The sequence below is a fragment of the Manis pentadactyla genome, chromosome 17 (genome assembly GCF_030020395.1).
Source record: "Manis pentadactyla isolate mManPen7 chromosome 17, mManPen7.hap1, whole genome shotgun sequence".
NCBI classification, from domain to species: Eukaryota; Metazoa; Chordata; class Mammalia; order Pholidota; family Manidae; genus Manis; species Manis pentadactyla.
In genome coordinates this window covers 57,807,160-57,825,054 of record NC_080035.1, presented here as the reverse complement: position 1 = coordinate 57,825,054, position 17,895 = coordinate 57,807,160, and the positions used below count along the sequence as shown (strand labels likewise).

Here is a 17,895-nt window from a genome sequence, read left to right as displayed (position 1 = left end):
CTCCTTGGACCTCAGGGTCAGATATTAAGCAAGATGATTACAACCTGCCTTCCCTTTAATGATCTCCTTAAATATATTTTTTTAAGTAGAGGCTTTACCCACTGTTGTTTTCTTAACATATTTTATTTAAAGGGACTTTTCTGGACAAAATTGTTTTAGAAAAAATTTTAAATTATTGATGTTCCTATTTCAAACCCATATTTATCTTCATCTCAAGCATCTTTGCTCCTACAATTCTTAAATAAGGTACAAACAATGCATTTTATCTTGAATTTCATTTAAGTTCTATCCTGTATCTATATCTATATCTATATCTATATCCATATCCATATCTATGTCTATATCTATATCTTTATCTATATCTATATCTATATCTATATCTGTAACTGTATCTATATCTATATAAATTCTTTTAAAGACAAACAAAATAAGTCCAGTCATTTAATATTTGTTGAGCAGCTGCTCTTTGCAAAGCATGATAGGCTGTTTTGAATAATACAGAACACAAATTATCAGGGGATTTATAATGTATTTGCAGGACAGAAAGACCTGTAAACCCAATAATTTAGCATATGGCTAATTGACATAAAGCCATATTATAAGTTTTCCCTTTCTGCCCCTCAGTGGACAGCAAGCTCTTTGAGGGAAAGGACTGTTTTTTATGTAAGATTCTATTCCTAGTTCCAGGGATAAGATTCTGCTAGGCAGAGGTGGAGAGGATATTCTAGGCTGTAGAAGCAGCAATTAAAACTTAACAGACATAGTAACAGCATTTGGATTGGGGTGGTGGGTTGGGCAACCACTCTGAAATAGCTGAAACAAGAGTCCTTGAGGGATGGGGCTCTCAAGTTAGCATGGGCTTAGTTCATGGAGGAAATGAAATGCAATCCTAAAGAATTAACAGAAAGATACAGTCAATTTTCACAGATTTCTTTTTTTTTTATTTGGTATCATTAATGTACAATTATTTAAACAACATAATGGTTACTAGACTCTCTTTATTATCAAGTGCCCACCACATACCCCATTACAGTCACTGTCCATCAGTGTAGTAAGATGCTATAGAGTCATTACTTGTCTTCTCTGTGTTATGCTGCCTTTCCCGTGTCTTCCCACCCCACCCGCTACATTATGTCTGCTAATTGTAATGCCCTGTTTTCCCCCTTATCCCTCCCTTCCCACTCATCCTCCCCAATCCCTTTCCCTTTGGTAACTGTTAGTCCATTCTTGGGTTCTGTGAGTCTGCTGTTGTTTTGTTCCTTCAGTATTTCTTTGTTCTTATACTCCACAGGTGAGTGAAATCATTTGATACTTGTCTTTCTCTGCCTGGCTTATTTCACTGAGCATAATACCCTCTAGATCCATCCATGTTGTTGCAAATGGTAGGATTTGTTTTCTTCTTATGGCTGAATAATATTCCATTGTGTATATGTACCACATCTTCTTTATCCATTCATCTACAGATGGACACTTAGGTTGCTTCTATTTCTTGGCTATTGTAAATAGTGCTGCGATAAACATAGGGGTGCATATGTCTTTTTCAAACTGGGCTCCTGCATTATTAGGGTAAATTCCTAGGAGTGGAATTCCTGGGATTTTCACATACTTTTTAGTTTCATTTATCACTTTTCTAGTTCCCCACCCTACCCTTTTTCCTCAGCTTTTTGGAAGAGTTCCTGATCATGGTTTATTTTTATGGTTGAATTATATGATAATTTATGGCTTTGGGTAAATTATTCACAATACTATTTTCTGCTACTAGGAGTGCCAAAATCTAATTAGATCTGGTATAGAAATGTCTATTCCAAACTCGCTTTTTACCCTGTAAAGGACATGTGATTTTCCATAGCTAATATAGGAGTGACATTTAAGAACCTACACTGATAACCAATTAATTCTGAAATTTATGTGTCAATAAACATAGTATGTGTGCTGAATATACATTTATATATTTGCTATATAAAAATACATGCCGTATTGCACATATTTCAATTTAAATAATGATTTAAAATGTATACATCATTCTAAAGGTTATCCTGATTTCTCTTTTATCAGTCTGTACATTGTGTGAAAACAATTTGTGACAGTGATTGATTTAAATGAACCCACTTCTGAGAGAGTGATTGTTTTAATTAAAAATGTGGGGTATTTTTTCTCTGTATCTGAAGACAGTTGAACTGATTTGCATTTCTTTCAGTTCTGTCTGAGTGTTGAGGCTAATACATTATGAACCTCATGCACATTAGCTTTCATTATTTATATTTTAATTAGTATCAGAGAGCATAGTTAGTACAGCATTTTGCACAAGGAGGATCCACATTAGCAAAATGTGCAGGTACAGTAAATAGAAAATAAAAGAACAGAAGGAAAAGGATAATTAAGACAGACAAATCTTTCATACTTCCTTAAGCAGAGTATATCTTCTGAATGCATAAGCATTTTAGAAAAGAATAAAGAATTCTAGCAATTTATGAGTGGAAAAGCATTTTGCATGTTTTGCATGGCTAGCTAAAATATAGGTGTGGGCCTTCAGATATTTATTCATCCTTCAATTATTAACTGAAAGTCCATGTTATAGGAGTTGGGATATATCAGAATTGAATGCAAATCCTTGTTCTTGTAGGGCTTGTATTTAACATTCACTAAATGAATGTCTTCAAACCTTATCCCATCAGTTTAAGAAAAAAGTGAGGTGATACCTTAATAGAAGTTTCTTTCATGCATGCAATATTGTCACTGTTATGTATCACTGAATATTATCAAGGCTTAATATTCATTTAGGGTGATGTTTCATTTTTTATCATAGTATATGTATTTCAGATCATCTTCTTGACATTTTTAAGAATGACTCTGCATTTGATCAGGCTATCGTTGCTTTTATTTCTTTGTGTGCTTGTTTTTAACTACATAATCCATGTAGGAGAGATGTCATCTTTGCTCTTTTAGGTGTTATATTTTTTCATCACCTTTAATCCACACTCTCTCTGTGGGATTTTTTTTCCCCTAAAATATCCTAACGAGTTCAACTATATAACTTCTAAGTCTACTTAGCCAAAAAGACAAAAAGACATCAACTTTAAAATATTGCAAAGGACTTGTTGGGAGCAATGACTGACAACCAGGGTCACTGTGTCAGCCTCTCAGAAATAGGATGGCCCAACCTACCTCAGGTACTTTAAGGGCCGATGTGACATATGACCCTGAAGACTTTGATGTCAATTTATGTTAAATATTAGCAAAGCTTAATTTTGTTCTCATTTTTAGAGAGAATAAACAAACAAGAAGTTCTAATACTGGGTCTGTATGTGCTGCAATATATTGCCTTTCATTCCTTTTTTGGGAAGAGGCACCCCACTTTGGACACTATTATTTCAGAGGCATATTCTTCTATTGCAACTGGCCAGTCTTCATTCTCTCCATTCTGGTGGTTGTGTGAGATTTTCTTGGTCCCTTTTTGTCACCTTTTCTCTCCCAGAGTATGAAGTAATACATGTAAATAAACTGTCCAGCACCTAGTAGACTTGATGTAGAGGGAGAAAGAAAAGGGTTATGTTCTCCTCTCCACAGTAGATCTAGAAACTTAGCTACACCATTGCCTAAGTGCACTTAACTGATATGGTTGTTTTCTCAATAAGCTTGTTTTGTTTTTGTGATGATTACTTGGTTAAATACTTTGGCCTTTGGGAAAAGGTTTTTTCTTTTGCTTTAGTCATTTGAAAGACTGACCTTAAGCTGTCAATAGCCACACTTCACAATGGCCATTTTATAAGTGAGGATCATAGTAAAGGTTTCATGGGCATGTGAGTATGCAGAAAGAGAAATTATTCATTAGAATCCTTGAAAATCTGGGACAACCAGTTCTTCTACAACAGTAATATGCATTTAGATTATTTGCATATATGTGTGCAGTATTATTTGCAAGTATATACAAAATGTTATTTTTACACATTCTTTGTCAAAAAACATTGACAGCTTTTATTAAAATCCCTGCATTTCCATTACAAAATTAGCACACCATCATTACAGGAAACTCTGCAAATAATAAAGTGTTGAAAAATAAATATTCCAGTAACCATCAAAATTCAGTTATATTTATCATTTTGATGTATTATCTCCCATATATTTTTCCCCTTAGATAGTACTTTTTATTTAGTCATGCTCATGTTCTATATACATATGTTATTACACAAAACTTTATAACACTGAGGATTTATTTTTAAGTTAGAAATCTGGAAAGTACGATTATCTGGTCAAAAGTTGTGGACATTTTTAAGTCTTTACTACCATCTGGGTTTTCATGTTGTTCCAGTTTTCACTCTTACCAGCAATATATGAAATTACTAGATAAATTACACCCTATCAGTATTCATTCAAGAAATATGTACTTCACAGCTCCTATTTATCTAGGCCCTGGAGATGTAATGCAATATCATAGTTTAACTTTCCTCATGAAACCTACAGTCCAGTTTGGGGCCAGATATCGATCATGTAATTGTACAAATATGAAACTGAAACCATGAATTATAAAGCAAAATATTAACATCTGTTTAAATCTCAGTGGTGGGTACATAGATGTAGGTGTATTGTTTCCTGTATCTTTTAATGTATTAAAAACATTTCAAAGTGAAATATTTTTGCTGTTTTAAAAAAAATAAATTATAGTTATTAAGAATGTTGCCATCAAAGCGTTCGAAGGAGGAATCTGATCTTGTCTGAGGTGTCAGAAAAGTGCCCCAGAGGAAGTGTTAATAATGCTGAACTTGGAAAGGAAGGACAGGAATTAACCATGCAAAGATGTGTGCATGTGGGCGTGTGTGTACAGACAAGCGAGGGGGCATCTTTGTGAAGGTGGGCGCATTTGAGACAGGAAGGTAAAGGGAGTGGGGTAAATGTGAGAGATTACGGCGTATTTGTAGGCAGCCCACAGTGACCCAGGTTGCGCTGGCTGCAGGGGACCGTGTGGGAGCTGTAGGAAACAAGGCCAGGCAGGTAAGAAGGGGCCCTGACACTGAAGGGTGTGTGAGTGATGCCGTGGGCCGCCAAGACTTACTGCCTGTTTCCTGATGCGAGGGACTGGCACAGGCACACTGCAGGCAAGACGACCACCCCGGAGGGGCACGAGGGGCTGGACGGCTGCTGGCAGTGAAAATGGAACAAGGGAAAGGAGTGAGGGAGATTGTGAAGACAGCATCTTTGGGGATTGGACAGCTCATTAGTTGAAATAAAAAAGGCAAGCAAGGCGTTGATCCCAGGGCGCACATACTGTTAACATAAGTAGTCAAGGCTGGGCCGGTGGAACTGGGAGAACTGAAAATGATCCTAGAAGAAATTCAAACGTACAGTAGTAAATGTGAAATCTGGAGGAAGTTTTCCTGGGTAGAGATCTATTGAAAATGCAGCCGATGGCAAAGTGGGGTGGACCTTAAGAGAGATTTTCAAGAACTTTGATCCTTTCTAACTTCATGTTATTGCTTTATATCACAAATTTGGGGTCAGACACAGCTGGGGTTAATCTTTGAAACCCTAGTCTTTAAAAAAAGTATTGGTTTTCATTTTAAGTTTTTAAGTTGGTTAAGTTTAATCATGCAATTTATAGAAGCCACACAGTTCAGTAGTTAAGTGGGCAGGATCATGCTCAAACCCCAGGTCTGCACTTATTAGGTAAGCGCTCTTTGTCAGATTACTTCATCGCTCCGTGCTCTCCACTTCCTCATCTTCACAATGGGCTTCTTATTCAATAAATTGTGGTGAGTTCAGTAAGTTAATCCTGTAATGTGCTTGGAACAGTGCCTGGCTTGAGAAGAGCACAATCAATGTTACTGTGGTTTCTAAAAAGAAAATACCAAATAAGGTGAAACTAGATAAATAGAAATGAAGTTGGTTTTGTTTTCTCACAATTAAATGAGCTCAAAAAACACCATTTCATGTTTATTTATACTTCCTTATTAGAAGGTGTGGTCGAGAAGGACTTAGCATCATGTCTTCCAGGTTCATCTATGTTGTCGTACATGGCAGAATTTCCTTATTTTTGAAGGACAAATAATATTCCATCATATACATATATGTATATGTACACACACACACACACACACACATATATATATATATATAATTATTATACCACATTTTCTTTGTCCATTCACTTGTCGATGCACACCTAGGTGTTTCCATATGTTGGCTATTGTGACTAGTGCTGAAGTGCCCATGGGGTGCAGATGAAGTGCCCATTAGTTGCAGATGATCTCTGAGATCCTAATTTCATTTCCTTTCAATAAATACCCAGAAGTAGAATTGCTGGATCATATGGTAGTTCTACTTTTAATTTTTTGAGGAACCTCAATCCTGTTTTCCACAGTGGCTGTACCAGTTTATAATCCCACCAACAATGTATGAAGGTTCCCATTTCTCCACATCCTCATCAACACTTGCTATCTCTTACCTTTGGTAATAGAAAAAACAAAAAGAAGGGTTCTCTTTGTGTAAGGGTGAGGGAGCCCATAGGGGTTATGTGTTGTTTTATTGCCTTGTCTGACCTACTTAATTCAAGTCCAGAATATATAGATTCTAAAGCATAGGATTACTAAAAATAAGTGATTCAGAACATAAAGGTTTTGCAGAAAAATTCTCCATCTCTAAAATTATCTAAATGTTTTCGTGGTGATTAAGAAACTCTCCCACCTCTTTATTTTTGTTCTCTTCTTTTCTGTGCTACTTATTTTCAGTGACTTGCATTGATACGATGCAACAAAACCAAAAAAAGGCAACCCTTAGTACTTAGAGGGTTGATGTTTAGTCAAGTTGTACTTGGTTATGGGCAGACTAAGGTACAAGAGTAATTTAATTTTCAGTAATGCACATCTTAGAATTATGTGATTTTTAAAGGTACATACTTCACAATAAGGAACATATGCAACACAATCCTCATAACCAGATAGATGTTTCTTTTTACAATCTCAGTCTCCTAAAAGACTTCAGATTCTAATATGTTTAGTCACATTGATGCTGTGATATTGTGGTGTTCATGTATTATTTTCCAGGTTTTCTTCAATATCATCCCATCTTTGAAGAAAATCTGTGTACCATGGAGTCATTTTTCAAATTATTAGTGATATGAGATATATGTAGACACAGATGTTGGCATTCCTTTTAACTTCTTGAGAACTAAAGGAAAGACTAAGATATTGTCATTTTGAATAGCTGATTTTTTTGTGCCTGTGTGTTTCTTGTGGTCACTTGTTTGCCAGCCCACAATTTTTCTGTGATTACAAGGCACTAGGTCTCATCATTCTGTAGCATCCCTCTGTGTCAACAGCATGACATTTGCATGTCCCATTCAGCATCTGTGGAGAGATGCCAGTTGCCATGGTGAGGATGATGTCCCACAGCAAACCTAATCATGACGTGGGGATGGCCTTTGAAAAGCCACATACAAATATTTATTTTCAAAGGTACAACTGGTTCTTTGCAAAGCACTGGGTCACTAGAATGGCTGTCTTTTCAACGAATCATGAAATGAGAAGTCTCTTCCCATGTAATTTCCCTTTTCATCTTAATAAACTTCCACTGTCCAGTACCTCAGGCTCTTTTGGTTGAGAATCAAAACCCATATTCTATAATTTTACTCTTCTTTCTAGTTATATAAATGAGTGGGATTATCTGTTCAATTCATTTAATTTGTGCAGATTATAATCACAGAGCTGACTTCATAGCATTGTGCCCTCCTCCTGAGTTCAGAAGTCAATTTTCCCATTTTCCTGTGGATTGTGCGTTAAGTACCAGAAATGCTTCCATTCAAGCTAAGGTGACCCTTTAGATTTCAAGGAAGCTTTCTCCCTATCAGAACTGTTTCTAAAAATGTGTTTCTAAGAATGTTAGTATGTTTATTGTACTACAGATCTTACACATTTTGAGATTACTTGTCAAATTAAGCAAAAGGAAAAATCCATTATAAAGCCTTTAATAAGATTTCTTAGAGCCAGAAGTTGGCAAAACTTGCACCCCCAGACTGAATGACATTCATTTCAACTATTACACTAATTCGTTTAGGACTTAACTAGTAATTAAACTAATAGATTAGGGAGTTTAATTGTCTTAACTACTAATTTATACACACAGAAATCAGTTTCATAAAATTACCTATTTCTGCAGCTGACAATGTAGTTTACAACTGCATTTCTTTACCTTCTCTGATTATGGTGCTATAAGTTTGATAAATACAGATGAATTTGGGAGACGCAAAATAAAAGATGCTACTTCCAAAATGCCCTTTTACTTCTGAAAAAGAAAAAAAGAAACGCAACTGTGGCACACTGTGAGGCTTATGATAACTATGTTTGCCTTTCAGATCCCCAGCTCAAGGGTATAGTGACCAGGTTATATTGCAGGCAAGGCTACTACTTGCAAATGCACCCCGATGGAGCTCTCGACGGAACCAAGGATGACAGCACTAATTCTAGTAAGTGACAACCGCAGGCCGCCCGCTGACACAGTTGGTAGAAGATACACTGCTACTTAAATGACTTCCTAAAATACATTTGCAAATATTCAATTGTGTTGGTTCATTTCTGCAAAAGTTACACTGCAGAATGCCGTTTAGAATTTTACTTGGACCATGTGGATAGGGCAATAAAAGAAACCTATCATTTTAAGATAATTAGAAGTTAATATTGTCTTTTCTTTTTCAAACAACTGTCATATGCAGTATTATTGTTACTTTTAGTCTCATTATCATAAAAGTCAAATAAGTACACTAGTGCATTCAGATGAAAGTTGATTACATGTTTACTATGAAAGCATTATTTTTATCAGGCTTGTAGCTTATTAATCATAATTGTGGAAATTCGAGGGCTATAAGGATTAGTTGTTTCAAATAATAGAAATGTAATTTTTCAAATTCTTTGCATATGCCAAGAAATGATAATACCTGTCTTTGTAGAGAGGATATGAAGTTGTGTGTCTTTAAAGCCATTGTACACTTAACTACTTTACAGAATTGAGTCTGTGATAACTTTTTTTTATTATTAAAAAGCTACCCACCTTTCATTGAATTAATATCTGTCTTCATTTTGCTATTTTTTAAAATACCACTTCTCTTTGTATTTTCATTCTGGTGTCCCTCATTCAATTGTCGGTGTTTTCCTTTCCCATTTTCTGTTTACACTGGCATCTCATTCCTTTTAATTTAGCACATCAGTTCTAAAATAGGCACACTTTTTATTGCTGAGAATTAGTGAAAACAAAAACTGATTGTATTAGAAATATTTTAGCACATTTCACTAGTGGTTCAGAAGTGGCTATGGATCTTTTCTTTCATTTGTCACTTACCCGTCATTTCTAGAATATCATTCCATGAAAAGAAGGGGTGATTTGAATACACATAACCAACTTATAGACATTTCCTGTTCTAAATTCTAGTAATCAAATTTTCAGTAACACTGAGAGCAGCTAATGATACAAAGTAGATTATTTTTACATTTAATGTTGTTGCATGAAATGTCACTATTTTTCTAGCCATCGTGTTTATTTTTTTTGACTTTGGGCACGACTTCATTTTTTATTTTTCTTTCAACTTTTTAATTTTTCTTGGTTTATCTCCACTTCCTCCTTTTCAGTTTCTAATATCTTTCTCTCTTTGTGTCTATTATGTTATCCTTTGGTACTTTGAACTTTCCCCTGTCATATATTAGTTCATGGGAAATTTTTTTTAGCCTTCTTTTTATTTAGAAAAAGAGAAGGTACAACAAACAGTTCAGACACAGGAAAGAAAGAAGGCATTTTTATTCATTAGACCAATGTCAGCATTGTTTACATGTTAGGATTTTGATATTAGGTTGAACCTTTTAACATTATCAGTATTCGACCATCTTTGACCTACAAAAGATGTCAGTTTCTTCTGGCTCAAGCTAATACATGTATGTCTGCTCATTTCCTCTTCCCTATTGTTAACTCCTTACCCTTTCTCTGATGAAAGGCATGCTCTTTTTCTTATGTCTTGCTGTTGTAGGGGTCATGGACTTCATAAATTCATAAATTCATATGTCCTCAATATTCTCTGATTTTCTTTGGTCAGGGTCTAGTAGATCATGAGAACTAGTTTTCCATAACTTTGATCATTATAAGAGTGATGACACTTTGATTTATCAGACTGGAGGCTGATGTCATCCCTTATGACAAAGTTTTTCATAAAAGGAAATAAACTAGAGCTGCATGAAAGTGCTGCTCAGTTGGATTTCTTGGAAAAATCATTTCCTTCAGACAAAACTTTTTTCCTATCTTCTCTGGCTTTTGTAATTCCAATCAAGTTGATTATTTTTAATGCTGGCAATCAATGTCCAGTTAAAAAGCGGTTAAGTAGACACTGTCTTTTAAAAGCATATTGCTTCAGAATTAAATAAACAGCATAATATTTTCTAACCTGTGAAAGTACAGATGTAGATATTATATACATATGTATGCGTACTGCTATCTGGTTATCTGAATGATATTACCACTGAACTGGAAAGCTGAGACACTAAAAGACACTTGACCTTCTGTTCTCTAAATACATGGGGCTTCTTTCCTCCTATTGTGTAACTACCCTGAAAGGAATAAGAACCTCTGGGTCACTTGAAATCCTCTCAAATCTCTCTCAAAGCTGGTGAGGAACAGCTCTGGCACGGAAGCTGGGACAGGAGCCCCCACCACAAGCAAATCAGAACCAGATCACAGCGCCCCCACTCGTGGGACTTAGATCTCTGTGCAAAGATGTGACCCCCATCTTCTTCCCTTACAAGTCACTTTCCATTTTATGTGCCCTTGAAACTACTTTGGTTAGTTTTGTTACCATTTCAACTTTTGCAAGACCTAGCAGAGCAGAATAAAACAGGCTGAGATTAAGATTTTCTCCTCAAAACCCTATACAAATGATATGTCTATAAAATTGAATAAAACTTGGCCGGATTGGAGCAGCTTTATAAAAACAATGGGAATTACAAATTAACTCTACTTCCGTGTACTGTTGCCTTTTTAATTGAAAAACAGAGTTTTAGGATGAATTTTAATATAGTTTCCTTAAGAAAATCATTAGCAGTGAAAAGTACTCTTTAAAAATGGGAGTGAGCCTTGGAGCTGCTGATAGGCAGGTCCTGATGGGAGTCCTGCCCTTCTGGTTGGAGGAAGGGTGTGGCGTAATAATTCACACACACTTTCCAGTGTTTGGATAATTCTCTGAATACAAAACAAGGATTAGTTTGCCTATAAATAGGAGCAATAAGGAGAAAGAACTTAAACATTACCCTGCTGCCATTCTGAAAGTTATCAAATGACAAAACTAAGGCTTGAACCTCAATCCATGATTTGAGTTCAACACATATCCCACCACTAAACAACTAATTATTTAGGACTAGGTAAAGTCAGATCACCTTGGTAAACTGCCTTTGCCCAAGTTTAGAGGGGCTAAGAAGAGGGAGGAAGGCTCGCAGGCAGGCAAACCTGATACCAGTGGCCCCTCCACCCCTCCCCACACCCGGGTTCTGGCCTGACATCTAGAAAGCTCTGGAAGGACGAATGGCAGGAAAATGATTGGTGATGGATAAGAGAAGGATACTGCAGCAGCCTGACTGCTTATCACTGGCTCCCACGTGCCCTGGAAAGATCCTTCACAGAAGGAAGTGAGCGCTGGGTTGTGCCATCCCCTCACTCACTTTGGGGGCATATTCCTGTGAAACTCGTAGAGCTTCCCATCTGTCTACTGACCTTCAGCATTACCACAACCCATGGTCTTTGATGAGGGGGTGGCTTTCTTTTCCCCAGGTTGCCAAGGGGTTTTCCTGTGCTCTTGGGCTTCATTGATCCCATTACCAGATTGAATGAATATTGCAGGCAGAATGGGGCTATAGAAACATCAGTGAGCTATTGCTATAGTAACATCAAAACCTCACACAGACCAGTCCCTCTCACCTTAGAAACTCCCAACCTGATAACATGATGTGTAAAAATTGCCAGGTACTCACAGTGGCCACCCCAGCCCCCCAGGCCTTAGGATGGTAGTGGTCACCCTGGCTTCATTTAGGATCATTTGGGGAGCTGTTTAAAAAAACCCCTTGTGCCCTAAACCTAAGCTCAGAGATTCTGGTTTAATTGGTCTGGGGTTGGGCCTGGACATCCTATTCTAAAAACACAGCTTGTTTTAAAGTGCATCCAGGGTAGGAAATCACTATGATATGGAGAAACAGAGTGTTACACAGAATAAACAAAGCAGCACAAACACCTTCATTATTCTCACTCCCCAAGGCTTTGTGACATCGCTTTACAATTATGTAAATACAAAAGGAATGAAAAATGTGATGATGCCCAATTAATATGGGTGTCTGTGGTTTTAATTAGCCCCGGGGGTCCAGCGTGGTCAGTCGTGAATGGGCGTCCACAGTACAGTGGTATGTTGACTCACTTTCTATTATCATTCTGTAAATGATAATAACTTATATCAAATAATTCAGATCCCAAACAAAATCCTGAAAAAAAAACAAAACCAGGATGTTTTTTACTGTTAGTATGGTCACTTTAGACTCTCCTCTGTATGTCTTTCCCCTGCTACATTATCTTAGTGAGTTCAGGATGCACTTACTGCCTAGGATTATATCATCTGTCCTCCATCAAATAATAGTGCCTACAAATCCCATTAGGGGTGTGTAAGGTTAGAATGATTAAGTTTGAGTAGGTCAGGCTACCCTACTTTGCATGCACAGGCATGTAGTTATGAATTCCTCTAAAAACTTTTGCACATAAATTAGGAATTATCCTATGGTACCTATCCTTTCAAAATACAAGGGAGATGGGATACTTCAGGTATTCTAGACGAGAATGAGAAAGTTCAGTCACCTTCTTCACAAAGAAGGAATCCTGAGAGTCACAGTGATACTGGTACCTTATGCTATTCAACAACTGCACAGTTGTGTTTAATATTAAACAATAGCAATAAGTAAACCTAGACTCTTTCCTCCATAAGGATGTAATAAGCCCGTAGAGCTCTACAGAAGACAGTCCGACATTAGTCTGCATCGTGAAAGCTGATGTCCACCCCGCCATGTATGCCCCTGAGTATTCTTGTGGGCATACTTAGCTATGACCATGACCTGCCGTTTTCCTTTCACCACAGGTACCTTGAGACTGGGATCTGTAATGTGTAATCGTTGGAAGAGAGGGTATAATTTCCCCCACTCCATTTTGAGAAAACATGTCCCTTGGAATAAAGTACAATTTAAAACACCCACTTTTAATTATGTGCTGAGTAGATCTATAGATTGAAGTAAAAATTGCCCACATTTTTCAAATTACTTGTCATTTGTAGAATATAGTTCAGAGCCTAAGCCTAAGATATTTTATTTATACATTTACGTCAACATTTTATTGCTGCCATTGCCTATTCTGGTCAGGTCCTATGGCTTAGAATTAGTCTTGAATTAAGAACTTGGATGGGAGCAGAAAACCTCATAGAGGATGATCAGTGGTTCTCTCATAAATGTATCCAGAATAAAGCCTCCAAAATCATCAAGTAGTTAAACTAACAATGATGATAGAATACCCACTAAATGATCAGAACGTAAGATGGCATGGAAATGCCTTAAGACTTTTAAAAACCAATCATAACATTGTGTTCTGCAATGTGAAAAAAATATAAAATGATATATAAAATATATATAGCTATATAGTTAAAATATACTATGAATAATATAAATATATAATAACAATATAAATATAAGAATATAATATAGACATATAAAAATACATATGTAACTATAAAAATACATAAATGTAAGTAAATATATAATGTAATATAAGTATAAGTAACATAAATACTATATAGTTTATATACATTTTAAAACATGTATCTATATAAATATATATAAAACTGTGAAAATATACAAAAATAACTTTGTTGTCAATAAGGTAAGAAAAACATGGAAACACAGAAGAGATTTTATCTCTAAGGTGGATAAAACTTAACACTTTTTCCTCTTATTTTCACTCATAATTCTATGAAATATTAATAAAGAAAATTATTGCTTTAAAATTCGCGTACTATTCTATGTGATTAGTTCTTCCTAAATTTATCCCTTTGCCAGCTGCACACGTTGTCTAGGCTCTGCCGGTATATCATGTTGGTTCAGCAAGAGTAATTTTGTTTTGCAATTACCTTTTTAACCTCTGGCCTGTCCTGCACTGCAGTACTAAAGCACACCTTCTGCGTGAAGGACCAGAGTAAGCATCCGATTGGACCGCTTACATCCTACTACTCTTTGAGAATCCGCACAGCTGATTTATTTTGGGCATCAAAGAGCACCAGAGACCCTGATACTGGGATCATGATGGCAGGTGGATTCTGTTTATTATCCCACCAGCTCTTCAGAATGGCTATAGACAGACTGCTAAGAAGATCTACAAACTGGAGGTCTAGTGCCAATCCTGCGGCAGAAAGGCTTTAATTATAAAGACAAATAAGAGCGAGTTGATTGGAACTTCTAAAAAGGTTGTAACTAAGATGATGTTTCTTAAATGAAAGGGAGAGACGGAAACGTGATGTTGATGCTCTGCTTCTTCCTGCCCAGGCGTGACAGACCGTGTTTCTCTTTACAGCACTGTTCAACCTCATTCCAGTGGGACTGCGCGTTGTCGCCATCCAGGGAGTGAAGACAGGCTTGTACATAGCCATGAATGGAGAAGGTCACCTCTACCCATCAGTAAGTTCCAGGCCAGAGATACTGGCCAATTGATTGAATGTTTGCAAAGTGAAGGACAAGAGCAGCAGCGACAGATACGATGAAGTTGTGTCTATTGCCTCTGCTCTTTTTGCCTTAGTATTTGATCTTTGCTGCAATGCTATATATAGAACTGTTTATTCGTTATTCATCAGTATTTGATCACACACACACACACACACACACACACACACACACACACACCTTAAGCAGAAACCTTCCCAGGAGCCTCTCATAATACGTGATCCATTTTCTTCAGCAAATCTGGGAAATCTTATCAAGGAAAATGAAATGTGAGCTGCAGGTTCCCTCTGAGCTGCAAAATGCTCATTATTTTGGAAGCTTTATCTAAGTTCCCTAAATGGTGTTCCTGCACACAGACCTGGGCCCCTCCATCTGCAAATTGCATTCTGTGGCACAAGATGAATATTCAACATACTGAGAGCCAATCAAACTAGGATTTCCTACCTGTTTTTTAGGAAAAGTCCAATTCAGATGAAGAACATTTTCTGGATATAACTTTTAGTTCAGATATGAATCCACTTTATTGATTTGATATTTGTCTTGTTATTTTTGCTTCTTCTTTTTCCCTCAAGTAATTTTTGAGATGCTTAAAAATTATTAGAGGCAGTATCTGCCATAGCCTCTAGTCCTATGTCTGTTGATGATTTTATCACATTGTTGTGCTCTGGTATATGTGTGGCTAACATGGGAAATGTGAAGGTTTTATGTTTTTGCTACTGAGGGAGATGCTTTCTACTTTTTGGTGATGAGTTTGCACATGCATGCCTATTCTTTTAAACATAGTGTACATAATTTTGAGTCTGTGTCTTGACTGAAAATACAATACGGGTTATGGTCCATGCAATCCAAGAAGTATGGCAGGAGCAGAAATGGGAAAGTTACCAGCTGCCTGGTCTGCTCTCCGGCATCATGGGGACTCCCGCCGGGAATCTGGTCTCACGCTGTGGGCTACGGCATCTGAACCACAACGTGTCCCGCTGACGACTTCCGGCTCATTTTTGACCCATTTTCTGCTCTCCACTCCTCCCTAGTTCTCCCATTGGTTGGCTTCTGGGCCTCCCCTTTGGTAGCTTGACTCACAGATTTTGCTTTTCTCCTCTTCCCATCTTGACACTGAGGCCTGGATCTAGTAAAAGGCACTCGATTCTCCCAGATGCTTACTACCCTCAGCCATGTTGGAGGAAAATGACTTAGATAAAAATCAAATGCAATTCCAATCTTTACTAATACTTCAGAGTTAAGGCATTCTGTTTATTCCAATGTAATGAAATGTGTCCTTCAAATAGTTCAGCAAAAAGAATGTTTTTGCACATTCATTTATTCCATCAGTTACTGAGAGCCTACTACACTACACAGCAATAACTACACTCTAATAGCTCTACCTCCATAATAATAATAATAATGGCTAATATTTATATAGTACACTCTGCCTGACTCTGTTGTAAGCACTTTACAGTATTAGCTCATCTAATCTTGCAGCGACCTATTAAACAAATACTGTTAAAACGACAGTACAGAGAATTTAAGAATCCATGCAAAGTTGCCCAGGTAGTAAATACAGAAGACAGGATTTGAGCATTATTAGTCTGACTCATCTTTAACTGTTTCACTATACTGATTCAGTGCACTAGACATTTTTCATAATATGGTCTGGCACCTATTCTAACAAGAAGTTATAAACACATGATGATGTAATGAAACCTTTGGGGAATTGTTACATAGCGAAGCAACTTAACTTCAATTATTAAGAAGTATAATATGAAACAATCGGTTTCTTCCAGAGATTCTCAAATAAAAAAACATAGAAAATTATATTTATCTGGGGAACGTTTGATGCTTTTGGTGTTTAACATTCTTAAAGTCTATTACATGTAACATTTGAACTTTAAATTTTAAAAGCCACGACAAATACGGTTCACCCAAATCAGAAGTTTGGCACTAAGCTGACGATATATTTTAATAGGAAAACTACAGTCAAAGTTAGGTTTAAAGAGAAATGCTAATGAAAATCTAAGTCTGGGAAGTGAAAGAAGCTGTTTTACGTTTATACCCATTTAAAAAAGATCATCTTCGTGTCTGTGCAACGTAAAGTAGGGTCATATTGAGGATTTAAAATGTAGGCAGTTAAATACTCAAAGTGAATTCTGTTAAATGGAAATCACACTAATGTTTTGTCCTGAGCTACATATTCCTCTATTTGTATTTCAGGAAGTAACTCTCGTAATCCCTTGCCATCCAAATGAAGATATTCAGTTTGTCAGATAATCCCCCTCAGGGAACACAAAAGATGTCTTGTCTGAAATGTAAATAATCACATTTCTGAAGCGGAAGGCACTGGCTCCCTGTGGAATCTTTTCTTCAATGTGACAATTGTCATTTCTCTTGCGGTCATAACGATCATAGTATGTAACTTGAAGCCGTGTCTCAAGAGATGTAATGTTACATATAAAGAGTTTGCTTGGAGGTAGAATGCAGGCTGCAAGGTCGCACAACAGAAATGGACAAGGACATACTTGGGTTAAAGAATTGGTTGAATATCATGTTAAGGAAAATATGTATTTTGGCCAACTATGAACTATGTAGTTCTGGGAAGAACAGTCAAGGTTTTTTTTTTTCTGTTCCCAACAACCTGTGACTTTGAAAGACCAAGAAAATCCTTCATAGAAAGACAAGGTTTGAATATAAATTCTGAACACTGAAGAAAAACTTGGAATGAGAGAAAAATATCATTCATTATTTGGGCAGAGATAAAGAATAGTTGAAATCAGAATGTGTTTTAGATATAAGGAAAGGAAGAGGGGGAGGGAGGGAAGGAAGGAAGGCGGACTGATGGGGGTGTGTGGAGCCCCAGGCTGCATTCAGAGGCCCCTGGATCCTGCATCCGACAGCCAGGACCTCTGTTGTCACGGCCTAGTCTCCCTGGCTGTCAGCCTTTCGCTCCATAAAATTAGAATGTTTCCCTGGATGCTTTAAGTTAATTTTTGGATTTAAAATTCTGGTTTTAGTTTGATTGGTTTTTCTGAATGATAAGGTAAAAAATGTACATAAAATATATTAAGATGCCTTATTGCTGTCTTGTCACAGGATGACATTTATAAGATTATTACTTTCAAAACAATGTTGATAATGTTTCTAT

At 36.7% G+C, this 17,895-nt stretch overlaps 1 protein-coding gene across 3 annotated transcripts in view; it reads left to right on the top strand.

Annotated features, from left to right (window-relative positions):
* FGF14 (fibroblast growth factor 14) overlaps positions 1–17,895 on the top strand; it is a 593,995-nt gene that overhangs the window by 446,527 nt on the left and 129,573 nt on the right. For all 3 annotated transcript variants that reach the window (XM_036893713.2, XM_036893715.2, XM_036893714.2), the window contains exons 2-3: positions 8,345–8,455; positions 14,614–14,717. In XM_036893713.2, coding sequence (XP_036749608.1) covers positions 8,345–8,455; positions 14,614–14,717 — 215 coding nt within the window. The remainder of the gene's footprint in view (positions 1–8,344; positions 8,456–14,613; positions 14,718–17,895) is intronic.